Here is a 17,571-nt window from a genome sequence, read left to right on the forward strand (position 1 = left end):
GTATTACAGGACTGTATACAACCATCTATAAGAGCCTTTGTTCCACAGAACATGCTTCTCAAGGGACTGAGACCAATGCATCTGTTTGCAATATAACCACTTCTATTGCCCAAGAAAAAAAATACCACTATGTTTGCACTTAATAGAATGACAAAATGGTACAAACACATATAATTTCATACTTGACAGAAAACACGCAAAATAAAGACAGAGAAAGAGAATTCTTCATTAATTTCCTATTACCACCTTCAGCACAGCATGTTTTACAGATGACTGATCTGCACAAACACAGATGAAATACTTAACCCTGGCTGTGTAGAGCACATTGCAGGTACTACAATCACAGGTGTTATCAGAAAGCAAATGTCTGTCAAGGAACTGCAGCCTCACAAAAATACACTGCCATGGTGATGGATGCACCATTAGAGCTACTAGCTATTAATTGGATTACTTCAAGAATGTACCATTTTAATGTACCAGTTCTAAAATAAATTGTTCCTGCCCCCCTCCACCATTTAAGGAGTTATTCTAACCAAAATCTTTATTTTTGTTGCTATGTACTTATTTATAAGCCAGTACAAGCTGGCTTATAAATATGATTCTGATTAACATAAATTGATATATATTAAATTTTCAGTATTCAATACCCACACTCAGCTGGAAACTGCATAAATTATTAAGGAGATCCAGAAGGAAGCACCAAAATATTCATCCATTATGTAAAATATGAAACATTGAAGTACAGCTTAATTAGATTAATTTTTATATTTTGAATATGTAGATGCAGCAGAAAAAAGGCACAGTCACTACCATAAAGCCTAAACATAAAACTTTAATAAATTAAATACATAGAAAAGGAAACTGCTTTTTTTTTTTTTGCGTACTTACAATGTGTAAGAGCTTTAGCACATCCACAAACCTATCAGAAAAGCAAGAAAAAGCAAACAGTTACATTTTAATTGCCCAATTAAAATAAATTGAATAGTTATTAAGAACAGCATTGACACTTACACCTTCTCTGAGCTCATGATCTCCTTGGCAATGTGGTAAACCTTTGTTTTCTTTCCAGCTGCCTTACCCTGCAAATAAAATTACATGTTACACTATGCACCTACTAAAACTGTCATAAGATAATTTCCAGCTATTAGTTCCTTAAATTCAATGTAATTATTTGATAGTTACTTCTAAGAAAAATATTTCATACTGCTTTGAAATCTCTTGGCTTTGACACCTTCTGTTTTTTCAGGATCTGTGAGAAAATTAATTTAGCTTGTGTCTGGAAACAACAATATTAGCTAGGAGCAAACCTTCAGCCTTTTCTTTTAATTATTACAGGAAGCCCATAATGAATGAAGTTCTAGCAAACAACAATTACTGGTTTAGCAAAAGTACTAAAGTACAGGTAGTATTTCTATCTTACTTGATTCTTTGCTTCTGATTAATACAGCAACAGTAATATTTGCAGTGAACTCAAATGTGTTTCAGGAACATCTTAAAAGACATACACATTTTCTTTAGTGAAAACAAGACGACAAGAGAAAAAAAAAACCAGAAAAAATTCACATTGAAGAGAATAGCCAGTTTCTGACAATCTACTAATGGAGCTGCTGGAATACAGAGCAACTATACTCCAAAGATGCAGATATGTGAGCCTTGTCATTTGCCTGAAACACTGTGGAGATGATTTTGGGTCTCACATGCACATTTGGCTTCCAAAAAACCAGTGGCCCTGTCCAACCTCAGACAGAGGTAACAGGTATAACAAAGCAAATGGGGCAGGCACTGGGATGCAAATGTGTTTGCTACACAGTGTAACTCCCATGTAGGATCTCCCTCAGATGGAACACCTTTCTCCAAACAGCTCTCATGGTTTGCCATATGCTTCTCTGCTGCCAGCTGTCAGCACATCTACTGCACATTCAGGCTTTCATTTTAATGGGCTGCAAAGAAAGAGAGGATGAGGAGCCCTAAAATATCACAGGATATACAATGCAAGTGAGATGGAAGTCCTGGGAAGGCTGTATTGAGTGTGGTAGTACAATATGGGCACTGAACTGTTTATTTAGAATATCAGGTATCAGTGGCATTTTATCCACAAAACTTTGATTCATAAGCACTAATGTTACAAGATTTCTCTGAAGATTTAGTTCTTCTTGAAATCTAGAAGTTAGTCTCAAGTGCTGGAAAACAAACCATGGAAGAGATAGTACTCATAGGTTGGTTTTAATGATATTGTTGCACTCAAAATAATAAACAAAATCTAACTTTAATTTTTTCATTGGAATTTAAGTAACACCATGCCTAATTACTGAATTAAAATTGATTTCTAAATTAAATAGTTTTGTATAACACCAGATATGTCCAAAATACATTATTTATTAAATATACTATAGACATCTGCACACAGATCTGGAATTTTCTTATGAAATTAAACTCATTTCCAAAGAACACTGAGATCTATCCAGTGTGAGTCAATCACATTCAGGCGAGATTGTAACACCTATTCTCAGGCCACGGTGCCTATTTAGAAAGCACAGCTGACACACTCCCCGCAAGACTGAATTCACAAGTAAGTCAATTATGCAAAGCAAGGTATCTGCCATCACTGTAAATGTGTCAGTTGCAAATGAGATGAAAATTAATAGTTTGAGAACAAGATGCTACCGCTAAACAATTAGAAAATGAAATATCACAACCCCATTTGAAAGACTTTTCTCATACCAGCTGGTGCTGAAAGGGCCACTTTGCATTTGCTCAGACAAAGATACTCTGGCTCTGAGAGTCTCTAATGGGGGAACCAGAGGGATACAAATAAGGCTCTCCGACACAACACTGGAAAGAAGCCCTGTAAGTCCCCTAACAGATATAAAGCATCAAAACAGCCAGATGCTTGCAGTAAGGAAAAGTGAAACAAGCCCAGCTGATGGGGGATGCAGAGACTGCTTCATTCTCCTCGGCAGCTGCTCTCGCTGTGAGAAGGTGGTTGTTAATTCCCAGCTGCCGGCTGCACGTGCTGCAGGCAGCTGAAGCAAGGGGTGGCAGATGCCTCACAGCAAGCGCTGAATTACTCCATAAAACCTGCCTAAGAACCCTCCTAATGGGGACACTTTCCCGTAAAACTCCCTTGTGAAAGGCTGAGGGCATTTGTAGAGGCATGTAAGGTAAGTTAGCTTCTATACAGGTAAAATCTCGTTTGGTTTCACAGGAACAAGCTTTTCCCTGGACTCTCCTTCCCAATTTAGTCCTCTCATTTGGTTTAACAACATTCAGGCCCAACATGCCAAGTCTTCTCTTCCAGCACTAGAAAGTTTCATTGGGTTATTCTGTTTGTCTTGTTGGGGCTTTGTTTTTGTTTTGTTTTGGTTTTTAATTATTTTTAAAGAAAGGAAGCAGATATAACTACTATCAAAGGAAACAGCTGCCGGGACTGGTGCTGAGGAGAGGCCCTGGTCTACGGGCAGACTGGTTTCAGGGCGTCCAGGGCTGAGAAGTAAAAACATGGGTACCCCCAAAAGGAGGGACAGGACCCTCATAACTTCATTTCATTCAGAGTAGTTAACACTGTATTCCTGCTCCTCATTTGAAGAAGAAATAAAATTAAAATAAGGAAAATCATTCCAAGCTGACACTCACAGAAGGTAATAGAAGGTCAGATCTCAACCTCAACAGGCAACAGGTGGTTTACATTTGAAAATATCCCAACACATTACAACTAATGAAATACTGCAAGAGTGAGAAATGGCTTCAGAAGATAAAGATAAAAAAATACCTGTTTATCTTCTTGAGGATCAGTCTCCCCTTTACTGGAATCAGAATTTGTGTCATCATCTTCATCAGAACTGTTCATGATATCTTCCTCATCTGACTGAAGATCTCCCATTACCACATCGGGATGATCATGGTGTTCTTCTAAGGACCTAGTATTAAAATATATACATCAACTTCAATTATGTAAAGAGCTTTCTGTTTCACCCCACGATAAATTATCTACTTGGTGTCAGACACCCTGAAAATAGTAGAGGGTAGTCTGAAGATTATAGCAGTTGGAGGCTTTTCCACAGTGGACTTGCAACTCTGCAACATTTTATATACGCTAGTATTGATACAATGCTCATTGACAGCAAGCAAAAGCCACAGTACCTTTGGAGTATTTATACTATTCATGTCCAGCAGAGTTCACCTAACAACAAAATCTATTCCCTTATTGCTATGTCCATGTACAGAGCAACATTTGTACTGTGTGCAGGATAAAGAAAGGTCATAGCCATTTTGCTATCCTGTCTCCCAGCAGCAGGTCCTGTTCCAGATATGGTACTCACACTGGAGCTTTCTTTGTGAAATTCTTGATGCACGTGTACATACAGGCCCGTTTCTCAATGTATTTGCTAAACAACTGCTCCAGTGACAGCAATACCATAACCATTCTGTCCAACAACTCTTCTTAAAAGCAGGAATACAGAATCTTTTGCAATTAAGAACACCCATCCCCCCAAAACAGACACCTTTTGGAGAGCTGTCAAAGCTGTACAAAAATCTTGTTCTGCTGCTGTACAATCATTGCAGAGGTCTCTTTTTATTAGCTTCAGCCATTTTTGCAATACAGGAACTGCATGAGACAGGCACACAATCTCCTTCCTCTAACTAGCCTTGACAATTCAGTAGAGATTTAAGAAATGCAATTCTAGAAGAAAATAAAAAAGGTGGTAGGGAAAGATAGATAGGAAAACAGACTAGCGGAAACAGCCTTAAGTTTTTGGAAGGTTACATGGAAACACACCAAATCTCTGGGTTCCTACTTTTAATCCTCAAAAATATCTAATAATTTCCAATTACATTAAAGCTATCTAAAAATCACATAATCCGTGTTCAAGGTCTGCAAAAAGATGCTGGGATGCCACAGATTTATTGACATGAGCCCAAACTGATTAGCTATCCTGCAAAACAAAAAGCAAATCCAGGAAACCTTGTCCACGAGCTGCTGCAGCCAGCAGAGATCTCAGTGGGCTGACCAACACCTAATTTTATACAGCCAATGACTGCCAGGGCTACACACTTCTCCATACACCTGGCCCTCTGCCTCCTGAGGCAAGGTATAGTTAGGACTGTTTTTCTCCTTGCTTTGAATCAGAGGAAAGCAGGGATGGAGGGTAACTATTCAGACTTGCCACCTCTATCTGTGATAGCTACCAGAAGGAAAATCTGTCACCATGGATCCCACAGAAGGTGTCTGCTAGCAATCTGAAAAGCAGAAGTATTCCTCAGGGCTTGGGCTCAGTATTGGGACTGGCATGGTTAAACAGGTTTGTCAGCAACGTGGACAGAGGGACTGGGGGCTCCCTCAGCAAGAGTGCCCAGCAGGTCAAGGAAGGGGATTCTGCTACAGCAAAGTGTTTATTACACAATGCTCAAGATAGAGTTAAAAACAAACAAACCAACACAAAAATGCTGATCACAAATAGAAATGTATTTGGAGATAAAGAATAGCTGGCCTGTGGACAGACCTTGGTCAGCCATGAAGACACAGAGAAGATTAAAATAACTTGGTTCTATTATGACAACACAGGAAGGACTTGGGAAACTCCCAAGCTGTTACTGTCTCCCTTAACCAAACGGGGCGGGGGAAGGAAGGAGACTGTAAGGTCATCACTGAGTTCAACGAGGTCCTGAGCCAAGACTGCAGCACTCTGGGTGCAGAGAAACATCCTTTATTTGGGTTTGGAAATTATCAGCTGCATGCAGGAAAATGGCAGCCAGCAGAGAGATGGGTGCTGATGTCAACAGCATATGGTGTATGCCAGGGACAGCTCCCATAGCACCTCCAGAAGTTTCAGGAAGACAAAAAAAGCAGCTTTTTACTGGAGCTTTCCCTGGAATCATGCTATCAGGAAACTAAGATTTCTGCAGTTATTTATTGACTTCAGCAATTCAGAAAACTCCTTGTCTAGTTTATATGTCACAGTCAGCTGAGAATATTTATTTTAGTAGATGCCATCTCATATGCTTTTATAATGACAAACACAAACATCTTTATTACATCAGTAGCATGACATAAGGTCAATATATGCCCCAGCTTTAGTCAAAACCTGCAACAGAAATTACTGCTGCTCCTTCCCTTACTAAATTACTCAGCTTTACCATGCACATCTGTCACTGAATCTATCTCTGACCAAGGGTATTTTTTCCCTACTGCAAAATATATTAAGTGCTTTAACTCTGACCACACTGGAATATACTTTTTAGTCCATTATTCATTAATATCTATTTTTGTTAATAGACATTTTATTGCCCTTTTTTCTACCCTTAATATTTGTTTTAACTGCCGTTTTAATTTCCTTTAACTGAGATTCCTTCTCATCAAGAAAACATTGTTTTCACACCTGTGACACCACTGTTCTTTTGCCTCAGCATATTCTACTGGATGCCCACTCCCAGACTTTGTTGTCATTCTTCATTTAAACTTTTCAGGGCAGCTATGCCAAAACTCAGAAGTTTTAGAGAATCTACCCTTTTGGAAGTCAGAAACAATAATACTTCCAGATGAAGCTGTGTTTTACTTGTACAAACCCAATCCCCTCACCACTGAAGGATGAAGAACAAACTAGCTGGCCTGCGTTGTGTGAAGCAATTTCTAAACATAAGATTAATCAGCTTATTTAATAGAAAGTTTCAGTAAAAATTAAATACAGTAAAAATTTAAATAATTAACTAGTGATAATTAGGATGTATAGTAAGTGTCCACAAATGACAGCCACTCGCTGTATAAATTTTTTTTCTTCCTATAAATCACAATGTTTAAGCAGCAAGCTCCTTTTCTGGCCTTTCTGGTGCTTATGCCCATACTATTCATGTAAAAAAAGCTGTGACAGCTTAGAGAACCATGTATAAAATCTTACATACACTGTCTACTCCACTTGTATCCTGTATTTGCTCAGTTCAGAGCACTCTGGTTCTTCCACATGATACATCTTGTTGAGGGTTTTTTTAGTGGTATTTTTAATACTTTTTCCCTTCTTTTCTTTGCTTTTTAAAGAAAGAACACATTGGATGGTTAGATGATCAAGAGTCAGTTCACACTCAGCTATTTTCCAGAATCAAACAAGCCATCAGTCCAGGGATAGGATGCAATACTGGAGCCGGGGTAGATACCTTTGTGGTGATATCTCCAGTTGTGTCCTCTTCATAGAAAATGGGGACAGAGTTACTGTGTTCATTTGTATTTATCAGCCACGTGCTGAAGAACAGGCAATCACCCTCAGACATTACACCTTAACCTTTCATGGTAAATGCTACAGCTTTTCTGGTGAAACAGAAAGCAGATCTGTATTTACTGATTACTCTTGTCTGTACTTTTACCTCTGAAGTCATCTATAACGTAAGTGTTTGTGTGGTTCTCTTAAAGTTATCTCTGGATAAAGTGAAATCCCTTGCACTTTAACTGCCTTTGGAAATAGTAGTAAATCTTTAAATAAACAGAGTATTTTCTAGCACATATTAATGCCCCTTTTCCAAAATACCACAAGCATGCAGTAAGGCTTATTTTAAGTGGCTCTTCTGATAGGTATTTTGGGGATACTGTGAACTGTCTCTATCTTGTTCCCTCTTCATCACGATTCTTTGTCCTACCCACAGCACTACCCATAGAAACTTCTGCATTATCAGTCATGTGAAACACCAGCCCTGCCAACTCACTGTGCTGTGCACTGAGTAAGAACATCTTGCCATATCTCATGAGCAAGTAATCTAAATATAGATGTGGGGCTTTTTTATTTCACACATAAAATGAAGGAATCACTTGTTTGTCTTGGAATGAGCAGCTTATGGGATGATGCATTTATGTTGTGCTGTATTTTCCTATTGCAATAGTAAAATACTAATGAAATAAAACATGCTGCTCCTAGCAAGACATACAGCAAGATAAACTGTCAAAACCTGACAATTGCCATCAGACTATTACCATGGGAATCAGCATAAAAACCACTTATTGTCTTCAAGAGATGACTAAGACTAGTTCAGACTAGTTTATTTGTCTTATAATAGAAGCTTCAGATACACCTGTGGCTTCACTTTCAGACACTGTTGATTTGGACCCTCCATAGGGCACTATGGCCTGAAGTCACAATTACCATTTCAGTCTCAGTTTCCCACTCCTTTAGAAAGCAAATAGTACTTTAAGGTTGACTGAGATCATTCAGAAAGATTCTCTGCCATGGAATGCTCCAACATTAAGTATTTTATAGTATATTGGAATGACTTCAAGTGTTAGCATCACCATAACTACTAAAAAGCAAGTTTCCACAGCTCCAAAGTATTTGCTAAAATAGATTCATCCACGCTACTGCTTTACACACGTTTCCTTGTGATCTTCATTATTTTTAGATCCTTTTCCTACTTTCAGTAAGTAATAAAAATATGTAGGAATGCTGAATGAACAGAGCCTTGCACACAACACTGCTAAACTCTTCATTTCTCATCCTTTTGTTGTTTTAAAAGAGTCTGGTATACTCCTCTTTATCTTTCTGTCTCTTCCTCCAGTATTTTATTGCAGGTTTTTTGTGGGTGTTTATGTTTATTTATTTTAAAAGCAAGCTTTCAACATGCAGGCAAAATTACACAAACTGAAGTTCCTACTCAACTAAAAAAACATACCAGAACTTCAGAGAGCAACTTAACATGCCCTATTATAATATCTCATCTCAAATCCTTTTCGTATCATTACAGCATTTCACCATCTTTTCACAGCTGCTTGCACCTCATTTTTCCCCAGAGAGCAAGCAACTATTATTAGTGCTTATCCATTTTCAGTTTTTAACATCACCATTCCCTGCAATCAATTTTAGTAATTAAGGCATATTCAGCTGCTAGTTTTTTAAGACCTAAAAGCACATTGGATCTCTGTGAAGGCAATAGCTGATAACATTGTCATTTTTTCACAGCCCCTCATACTCCCAATAGCTATAAGCATGCCTCACCAACTGATTCCCTCCATGAACTCTAGCTGTTCACTTCTGGGAAAATGCAATGGTAAAAGACTTAAAGAAACAAAATGTTCTGTAGAATCTTTTCTGTTTGGTATTATCTAAATTCAGAATCTCTTTCAAGGAAGGACTGTAAATATAGAACTCGAATTAGTATCCCAAAACAATTTAGGAAGCAATTCCCTGATTTGGGTGCTCAAACAACAGAAGGTGCTCCTGGAAAGTCAAAGCAAAAGTGAAATTAATGCTTGGTTAATAATCCATTTGTTTTGTTTAGTGAATTTCTTCTGCTTTTATTTAATGCTTCTTTTTAAAGACAGTCCAGCGTCTTTATTATTTAATTACTGCAAGTTTTTGGAAAAAGAAAACCAGTTCTAGAAAACAAGCATACTTGGCAAAGCACTAAGATAATAAGGGATGCCAACCAAGATCATGTGTGGGCTCCTATGGAAGGTTTAAGAAAATACATAAAGAGATTAGTGTTCAGCAAGATTAGTAAAGGCATCAACTACAGCACTTTTTGGATTAGTTACATTTTGCTGCAATACCTCCCATCCACAAGCAGCCTGAAGAAGTCAACACCAGCAAACCAGTCTAGAAAGCACAAAGATGAATTTCATATCACTCTAGATGCACCTGGAGCTTAATTGGAGCTTAATATTCACCCCTCATTTGAACTTCAGATTCCCTGAACAACAGTAGTTGTTTACCATTAGAGCTAAAAATAACCCATCCCTTGTTTTTGTCATGTCCCCCTGCTTTTCATTTCTCCTTCAGGCACACTGGACCATGAAGCAGCAGATGAAGATGAAATGCAACCCAGGCCAGGGGGATTACTTCTACAGCATCAGTCACCTCTCTGGTTTAATGACAGACTCACAGATGAAAAAAGCTGAAGCTGAGATCACATCTCTCTTCTCCAGGGGTAGTGGACAGTGTGAGAAAGGCTGGTGGATGCTGCTGTGTCTCGCAGTGCTGATGGGGCTGCCAGCCCTGGAGACTGCTTGCCTTATTGCAGCCAAGTGGCTTGGGCTTCAGCTTCTCTGCCAAAAATGGTGCTTTTTCACAGCAAGAGAGCAAGATAGCAAGGTGCCCGCTCAAATATGATTTTACACAACAGCACTAAAGTTACGCCATTTGTTCTTCTGCAGTAGGAAGTCAATGATACTAATTTATTATTATTATTATTACGACTAATAACAAGAGAAAAGGCAACCAGATATGAATTTTTATTGGTGTGATCCCAAGGAACTTGACATGATTTTTATCTTCTTGTTCTTTATATCTTTTAAGACTAACAGATCACACCTGTGAGATTCATTAGCTCCTTCTGTGAATGATCCTGCCACACTTGGCATGGCAAGGAATAAAACAGACCTCTATAGTGGTCTTTAAAATAAAAAAAGCACAAAACAAGGGGCAAACAAACCATACCAATGAATCCATGACTATTTGCATCGCTTAGCACTGTCGTGCTATATTCTCTACAAGCTGGTTAGGGAATTTTAAGGATTCAATTACAAATATAAACACTCCTCAAGAATCACAGCTAGAAAACAGAAATTACTAGCAGCCAGCTGAGCAACTACAACTGAAAAGAGTTTGTGCACTCCAGGTTCCTTTTTCAAATTTCAATTTAAAGACTTCAAGAATTGAAACTGAATTATTTTAAACAACATCATAAGTATTGTGTATTGTATGCACTCATTAGTGTTCACTTTTTTTACAGAAAGCCAGGATCTTGACGACAGAAATAATCCTGACGACAGAAATACACTACAAAAGAAAAGCTCAATACAATCTACTTGAAATGCATTTTCATTCAGTTTGAAAGCTGTCTGCTGCCTCCTGGGCAATGGGCTGGCTGCTGAGAGAGGCCATGTGGAAATGCCAGGAGTTTACTCTTGCCAGGACAAACACCAAGAACTACCCTCTCTGTCCCAGTCCTTACCTCTGGCACTCACTGGTTACACCTGGGACTTCTGGGCAAGGAGGATATCACAAACACTGTGAGAGCTGCCATGACATTTGGGCTGTTAGATCATGCCACTGGCAGCTCCTTCTATACTTGGCTGAGCATGTTGCAAACTTCTGCACCTGACTTGCTTGAACCAAGTTATCCCAGTGTTTGCAGCCAGCAGCATTTGGTTTAGCATTTGTTACCCCCAGGTCAATGCAGCACATACTACTTTCCTCAATGAGATGAAAGAAAAATACAGCTGACTCACATTCTGAGCAAAAACACCACAAAAAACAAAACAAAAAATAACAATAACAAAAAGCACCAAAAAACAACCCAAAACAAAAACCCTGCATTTGTCATATGTGCTTCACATTAAAAAAACAGGTACAGAATTTATTAAATAATTCATTCTGTCAGTAACCCTACTTCAGGCACACTATGATCAACAGAGTCATGCCCATATTTCCATGGCACAATTTTAAAAAGCACAGTTTAAAAAAGGTGCAAACAGTCTCAAATTATCACCTTATTTAGCTGCGATTTGCAAACGTGAGCTCCTGAGGCCAGAGGCACCCAAGGATGGCTCACCACAGGCAGCCTCTCACCGAAGTCATCTTCAGTGAGACGTTTGTTGACAATTCCTCAGTTCCCTGGAAAGTTCAACATAAACACACATGCATGCTTCAGATATTTCTACACTCAGCACAGCAAAGCCACATTAGAAAAGAAAAGGATAAGAAAGACAGAGGTCTCGCTTTAAAAGTCTGCAAAAAAACTGGTGCCCACAGTGGGCCTGCTCAGCTCCTGAACAGCCAGGCACGGCTGACATCAGGACAAGCAGGACAGACACTCAGATTGACAAATAATCATGAATACTAACCAAGATGACAAGTGGGTTTCTATGGAATGTTTAAGAAAATATATAATGAGATAACTGATCAGCAAGATTAGTAAAGGCATCAATTACTGCACCTTTTGCATGAGTTACATTTTGCTGAATACCTTCCCTCCACAACCAGCCTGAAGAAGTCAACACCAGCACAATTCCTTTCACAAGCCAGTCTAGAAAGCATAAAGATGAATCTTATATCACTCTAGATGCACCTGGAGCCTAACCTGTCATAAATTCAGAACCGTCACCTGAACTTCAGACCTTCTGAACAACAGTGACTGTCTACAATTAGAGCTAAAAAATCCCCTCCCTCACTGTCATCTCCATGTCCCTCTGCTTTTCCATTCTGCTTTGGGCATATTGGACCATGAAGCAAAAAATGAGAGTGAAATGCAGCCTAGGCCAGGAGTCTTCCTTATCTTACCCACCCCAGCACAGGTGCCCTAAGCAGATGATGCCAATGTAGCAGAATATGATCCAGGAGGGTACAATGGGACAGTATCGAGCACTAGTACTGTAAGGTGAAATACTGTGGCAAAACCTAGGGATTTAAACCCTTGGCTGGAAGCATGTAATGGGAAAGGGATCCCTGCACTGGTGCTTCCATCACCACCAAATGCTGTGAGGGATTACCTGTCTCCCAGGGTAGGTAAAGAGAATTTACAGTCATGAGCATACTTTGCAGCATGACTTTAGAAAGCACAGTTTAAAAAAGGTGTGAACAGCTCTCGAATTATCTCCTTGCAGAGATTTACAGTAGAATTTAAATCTTTTTGCCTTCCCCTATCATTAATTCTTGTTTCATAGGAAGAGCTGCAATGCTCATGGGAAAGATCTTTGGAAGAAGCTCCTGGCAAAAGCAATATAAAAAAGGACCAGAAAAATATGGCAATCGTTCACAATCAGGACCTCTTATTCTAACTTCCCTCAACTCACAAAACAGACCCATGTGGGATGAAGTAGATTGGGAAAGGACGGCAGGATCAGAATAAAAACAACACTTCATTTTCCAGTCACATAAAAAAAGGAAAAACCACAAGAGAACTCTAGCACACACTAAATAGACTTCTGGTAAACTAGAATGTAATTGCGACAAAAGAAGTCAAAACAAATGTATCAAATAGGAAAGGGAAAACTCAAACCAAGTGAGAACAAAACTTCCTATTAGTACCCATTTCAAATAAAATTGATCTTACCCTGCCAGAGCTACAGTGACATTTCAATGCATAGCTACTTCTGCTCACTGTAATCACAGTTAATGCAAGGCCCTACCCAATATCTTCTCTATTGACTCAGCATTAGTTTTATGATTTTTGCATGACTATTCCTGAATCAGGGCTCCAAAATCTCTCTTCAAACAGCTGCTCACTCAATTTAAAAATAATGCACATCCTATTGCACTTGGGTTTTTTTACATACCAGATATTGAGAAGATGACAAAAGCTGAGTAACAGATTACTCAAGAGGCAGTGACCTAGATCCGAAATAAAAATGGAGTGGCTAAGTTCCTAAACACACAACTCTGCATGCACGGGAGCTGATGCAGCTTCCTGGACAGTATGTCAGAAAAGAGAGGGTGAAATAGTTTGGTCAAGAGTAACACAGACTGAGAGTAAAGAATAACTGTGATGCTTGCAAGATTATTTATTAGACTTGTGCTATGTCTTCCTCTAATCTTTTGCACAAATTAGAAGAATGGGATTTAGACACTCTTTATAAACTTTTCATCTTCTCTAAAAAGATGGAGGGCTGTACAGAATAGCCCACCTCCACAAACACCACTGGGAAAAAAGCAACAAAAAACCCAAGTGAACTTTCATCAGTTGAAATCACTGAGCCAAAAGGCTCAGGTTGTAGCTTTCAAAATGGTAGATTTGGTTAAAACTACCTTTATTTATTTATATGCATCTTAAAGATTTCTTTAGTCTTCTTCTGCTTAAGTAGAACAGTTTTTCATAAGCACAAAGGTATTTCAAAGAAAAATTAAAACTTGCATAAAGTTTATGTTTCTAAATGAAGCTTACTGGATTCTAGCATTTAAAATAAAACCAAGCATTTCTTTACCTAAATTTTATCTAGTGCATTGAAACAACATAGGTGCACAGTTTTGTAAATCATTAAAACATCTTTAACTAGGTCAAATATAAATGCTGGGTAAATGTGGCATATTAATATCACTGTTGGCGTTTATAGAAAAAACTAAGTTTATATTTTGATCACTTTCTTTGCACATTTATTTTGTGCCACCTAAAAATCATACTGTTTTACAGATACTACTACATTAGAATGCAGTTGGAATATCACTGTGCCACAGAGCTCCACAAGCACATTTCCTGAGCTGATGCTGAAAATAACCCACAGGAAAAGGCTGCTCTTGAACATATAAATGGGTCTTTCATCAATTCTCATATCCCATTAGACTCTCCACTCTGCATCTGATGTATTCTCTAGAGCTACATTTTGCTAATTTATATCACGGTTGGCAAAAGGAGACAGAGCGCACACGGCGGGGGAGAAAGGCCACCATCGGTGACAAATATGCAGCGTTAACTGAGCTTCCTCTGCCTTCAAGAAAAGGAAATACATATGAAGAATGCCAAAATTAGGAAAAACACAGACATGGAATAAAAGAGGAAAGAAAAAGATAAAGCACTGCAGATTAATTTCCGAAAGTGCGTGACGCTAGAGTTCCTGTTAGCCAGGACCAGGGGGTAGGAAGGAGCCTAAGGGACACGGGAGCTTTCTGCTTCCTTCAGCTCCCCCAGGCACACTGAGGCACCCCCCAGCTGAGGCCAAGAGCCAGGCACTGAGCTGAGGCCAGCGGCACCGGAAGGACAAGGGCATCCTTCTATTGTACCGGGGGAGCAACGGCAACACAAGTTTGGACATTTTTGCTATCTGGGATGAGCATTTCTTCAGTGGGAAACAAGGGATAGCACAGCTTACCCTCAAAATGGCTCTTTCAATGCCATTTTTAATATGGATTGCATGTGCATCAAGGTTAATATGTAATGTGATGTAATTTTCTAGACTGCACAAGACTGACCAAAGTAGCCACCAAATCTTTTGGAGAGCAGATGAGGATTCACCCAGCAGCTGGGCAGTGCTCACAGCACCGCCTGCCTCATCACCACTGACACCATCTTACTGCCTCTCGTAAAATAAAAAGGTAACATTGATTGAAACCACACCTGTTTTTATGTAGCACTTTTAATACCACCTGATCACTTACAAGACTTTTGCTATTGCACCTCCAACTCTGTCAGTTTTCCTGGCTGTGTCAGCCTTCTATACCCACCTCTTTCTTTTACCAAAATCAAGAGGGAGCCCTTGAAAAGAGGGATTAAACAAATATCAAAGACAAAAATTCTTTTTCACTACCATCTTGGGATCTTCACAATTATTTTGATGTCATAAGACATTTTAAATCTTTTCCTGACTGAACTGTACACCAGAATAACAGTACTGGAAAAATGCAGTTCTCCAACTTCTTTCTCTCTCTCATTGAAGATGGAGACAATCAGACCTCAGAATCTCTCCCACTGTCAAAACACATTAAATCAGCACATCTCAAAAACGTATTTGCATGAGGATGTGTCAAGATTCTAATAAAATTTCTATTTAGTCTGATATTTTAAAAATCTTAAAAAGAGGAAGAGGCAAGAGAGGAAAGTACCAACATAGTTCTACCAGTTTGCTTTAGAAGATTTGAGTATTTTTCCAGTTTGCCTATTTTCTTCTTACAGTATATACATTTTATTTCAGATTGTTTAGCAGACTACACTGTAAAGCTGTATAACTGAAAGACACTCCAATGCTAAGGAAAACTTCTCTTACTGGAAAAGCACACCATGGAGACACTGACTCACATAAAGTCTCTTGGAAAGAAAGAAAAGAAAACCCAAAACAGTCCATATGCTCTCCTGAGCAACTAACTGCGAGCCTTCCATGTAGCTACCCTTGTGGTACAAAATAATGAACTTGACACTACAAAAGAGAGGAATTCCAGACCCAAGGATCCCAGCACTTGCACTCTCCCCTAAGTCCTGATGTGAAACATCAATATTCCCAAGTAACTGCACTACTACCACTTCTCAGAAACATTTCCATGCCTCCCTGATGTGACTCTGATTACACATGCCTACCAATTACAGAATTTGTTTCTTCATGGTCTGTAAGAGCAAAAAGTGACAAGTCAGCAAAACGGCTTATTCCTTTCATGTGATAGGCAAGGATTGCTTTGTCTGTTCCCACCTCGGGGGCTGGGACCGCCCCAGAGGCCGCAGCTCTGAGCCCTCTGACTCACTCCCCACTGACAAACCCCCAGAGCTGGCAGAGGCATCCCTGCTGCACCACGACTGAGAAAAGCAGGGAGAGGAAAAGAAAGGCAGGCTCAAGGAAGCACAACACAAAAAGAAAGCCAGTGACAACACGTGGCCAAGGATAATGAAGCCTGAAAGGAAAGCTAAATAGCCTATTAGCAAAGCTATTTCATTAAAACCTGATGGGCAATTGCAGGGAAAGAATTTTATGTACAACCAAGGATGGCAGAAGCCAGCTAGACACATGGGGGAGACTGGAAGACAAGGCAAAACTGCAGAGCTGATGCAGAAGGAGGAACTGACCTTCTTCAGATCAGAAAATAATCTTTGAGAAACTGATGAAATATAAAAAATATATATCTCTACATATTTGGCCTCTATTTATCAGGAAGCTATATCTTTCAAAAAAAATTCAATAAAAGTAAGACATGGATATAAAACATCCAATATCTAAAATGTATTTTGTGCATTCAAATCTCAGCATAAGCGTTTGAACTTGCAATATTTTAAATGCTATTTAGATCTTGCAGTCTTTTATTAATTCAGTGTTTCTGAATAGGAATTTTGCAATTGCAAAAAAACCCCAAAAAACCACACAAAAAACTCCCACAAAACATACAAAAAACCCCCACCACAACATCAAAGAGGAATATGTATCAAAGCAAAGGGCTTAACCACACAGATTTCAATACGAAATTCAATATTCCACAAAGGTTTTCATGAACACTTAATTGACCTCTGGGGACTTAGTCCCCAGAGCAGAATTTAGTACAGAAAATTAAACTTATATTTTGCATTGACATGCTCATTGCTAGAAAACCAATGGATTATTCTAACTCAGCAGGTGTGGGTAAAATACAAAGTAATATTTGATTAAACCAAAGTTGAAATCATAAAGGACTGTTGTTACATGGTACTCCACCCTCTCCAGGCCTTTCCAAAGAAAAATCCTAGCTGGAAACACAATGTCACAGTCATAAATAAAATAGCAATCATGTACATTTGTAACATCTTCAAGGAACACTGTCAAAAGTAGCCAGTAAATACAGTATGCTATTCCCAGAAGGTTGAAGGAGTAGACTCGCTCGACCTAAAATACAACTGCCTTGCATAGGAAAACATAATACCAAAAGGAAGACCACAAACAAAACCCAAAACAAACAAACAAACCAAAAAACCAAACATACAAGAAACCCTACAAAACCCAGCAATCCCAGGGAGCTGCATTTCCTGTTATCTAACTGGAAAATGATATTTAAAACTTCTTTTACACTTAACAGAACATTTTCTATCTCACAGCATCTAGTCTTTACTCACTTTGTTTATAGAGTACTCATAAAAGCCCATTCATCTAAATTATCCATTTTAAATTGGCAGTTAAACAGGTAGGCTAGACAAAAATAAATAATCCTTCAACAC

The 17,571-nt window shown here is 38.8% G+C and overlaps 1 protein-coding gene across 1 annotated transcript in view; it reads right to left on the bottom strand.

Annotated features, from left to right (window-relative positions):
- Positions 1-17,571, bottom strand: part of FGD6 (FYVE, RhoGEF and PH domain containing 6) — a 73,236-nt gene that overhangs the window by 40,475 nt on the left and 15,190 nt on the right. Inside the window, 3 exon segments of the mRNA XM_036400708.2 lie at positions 889-919; positions 1,012-1,079; positions 3,770-3,917. Coding sequence (XP_036256601.1) covers positions 889-919; positions 1,012-1,079; positions 3,770-3,917 — 247 coding nt within the window.

This window comes from Molothrus ater, chromosome 5, assembly GCF_012460135.2.
Source record: "Molothrus ater isolate BHLD 08-10-18 breed brown headed cowbird chromosome 5, BPBGC_Mater_1.1, whole genome shotgun sequence".
Classification (NCBI taxonomy): Eukaryota; Metazoa; Chordata; class Aves; order Passeriformes; family Icteridae; genus Molothrus; species Molothrus ater.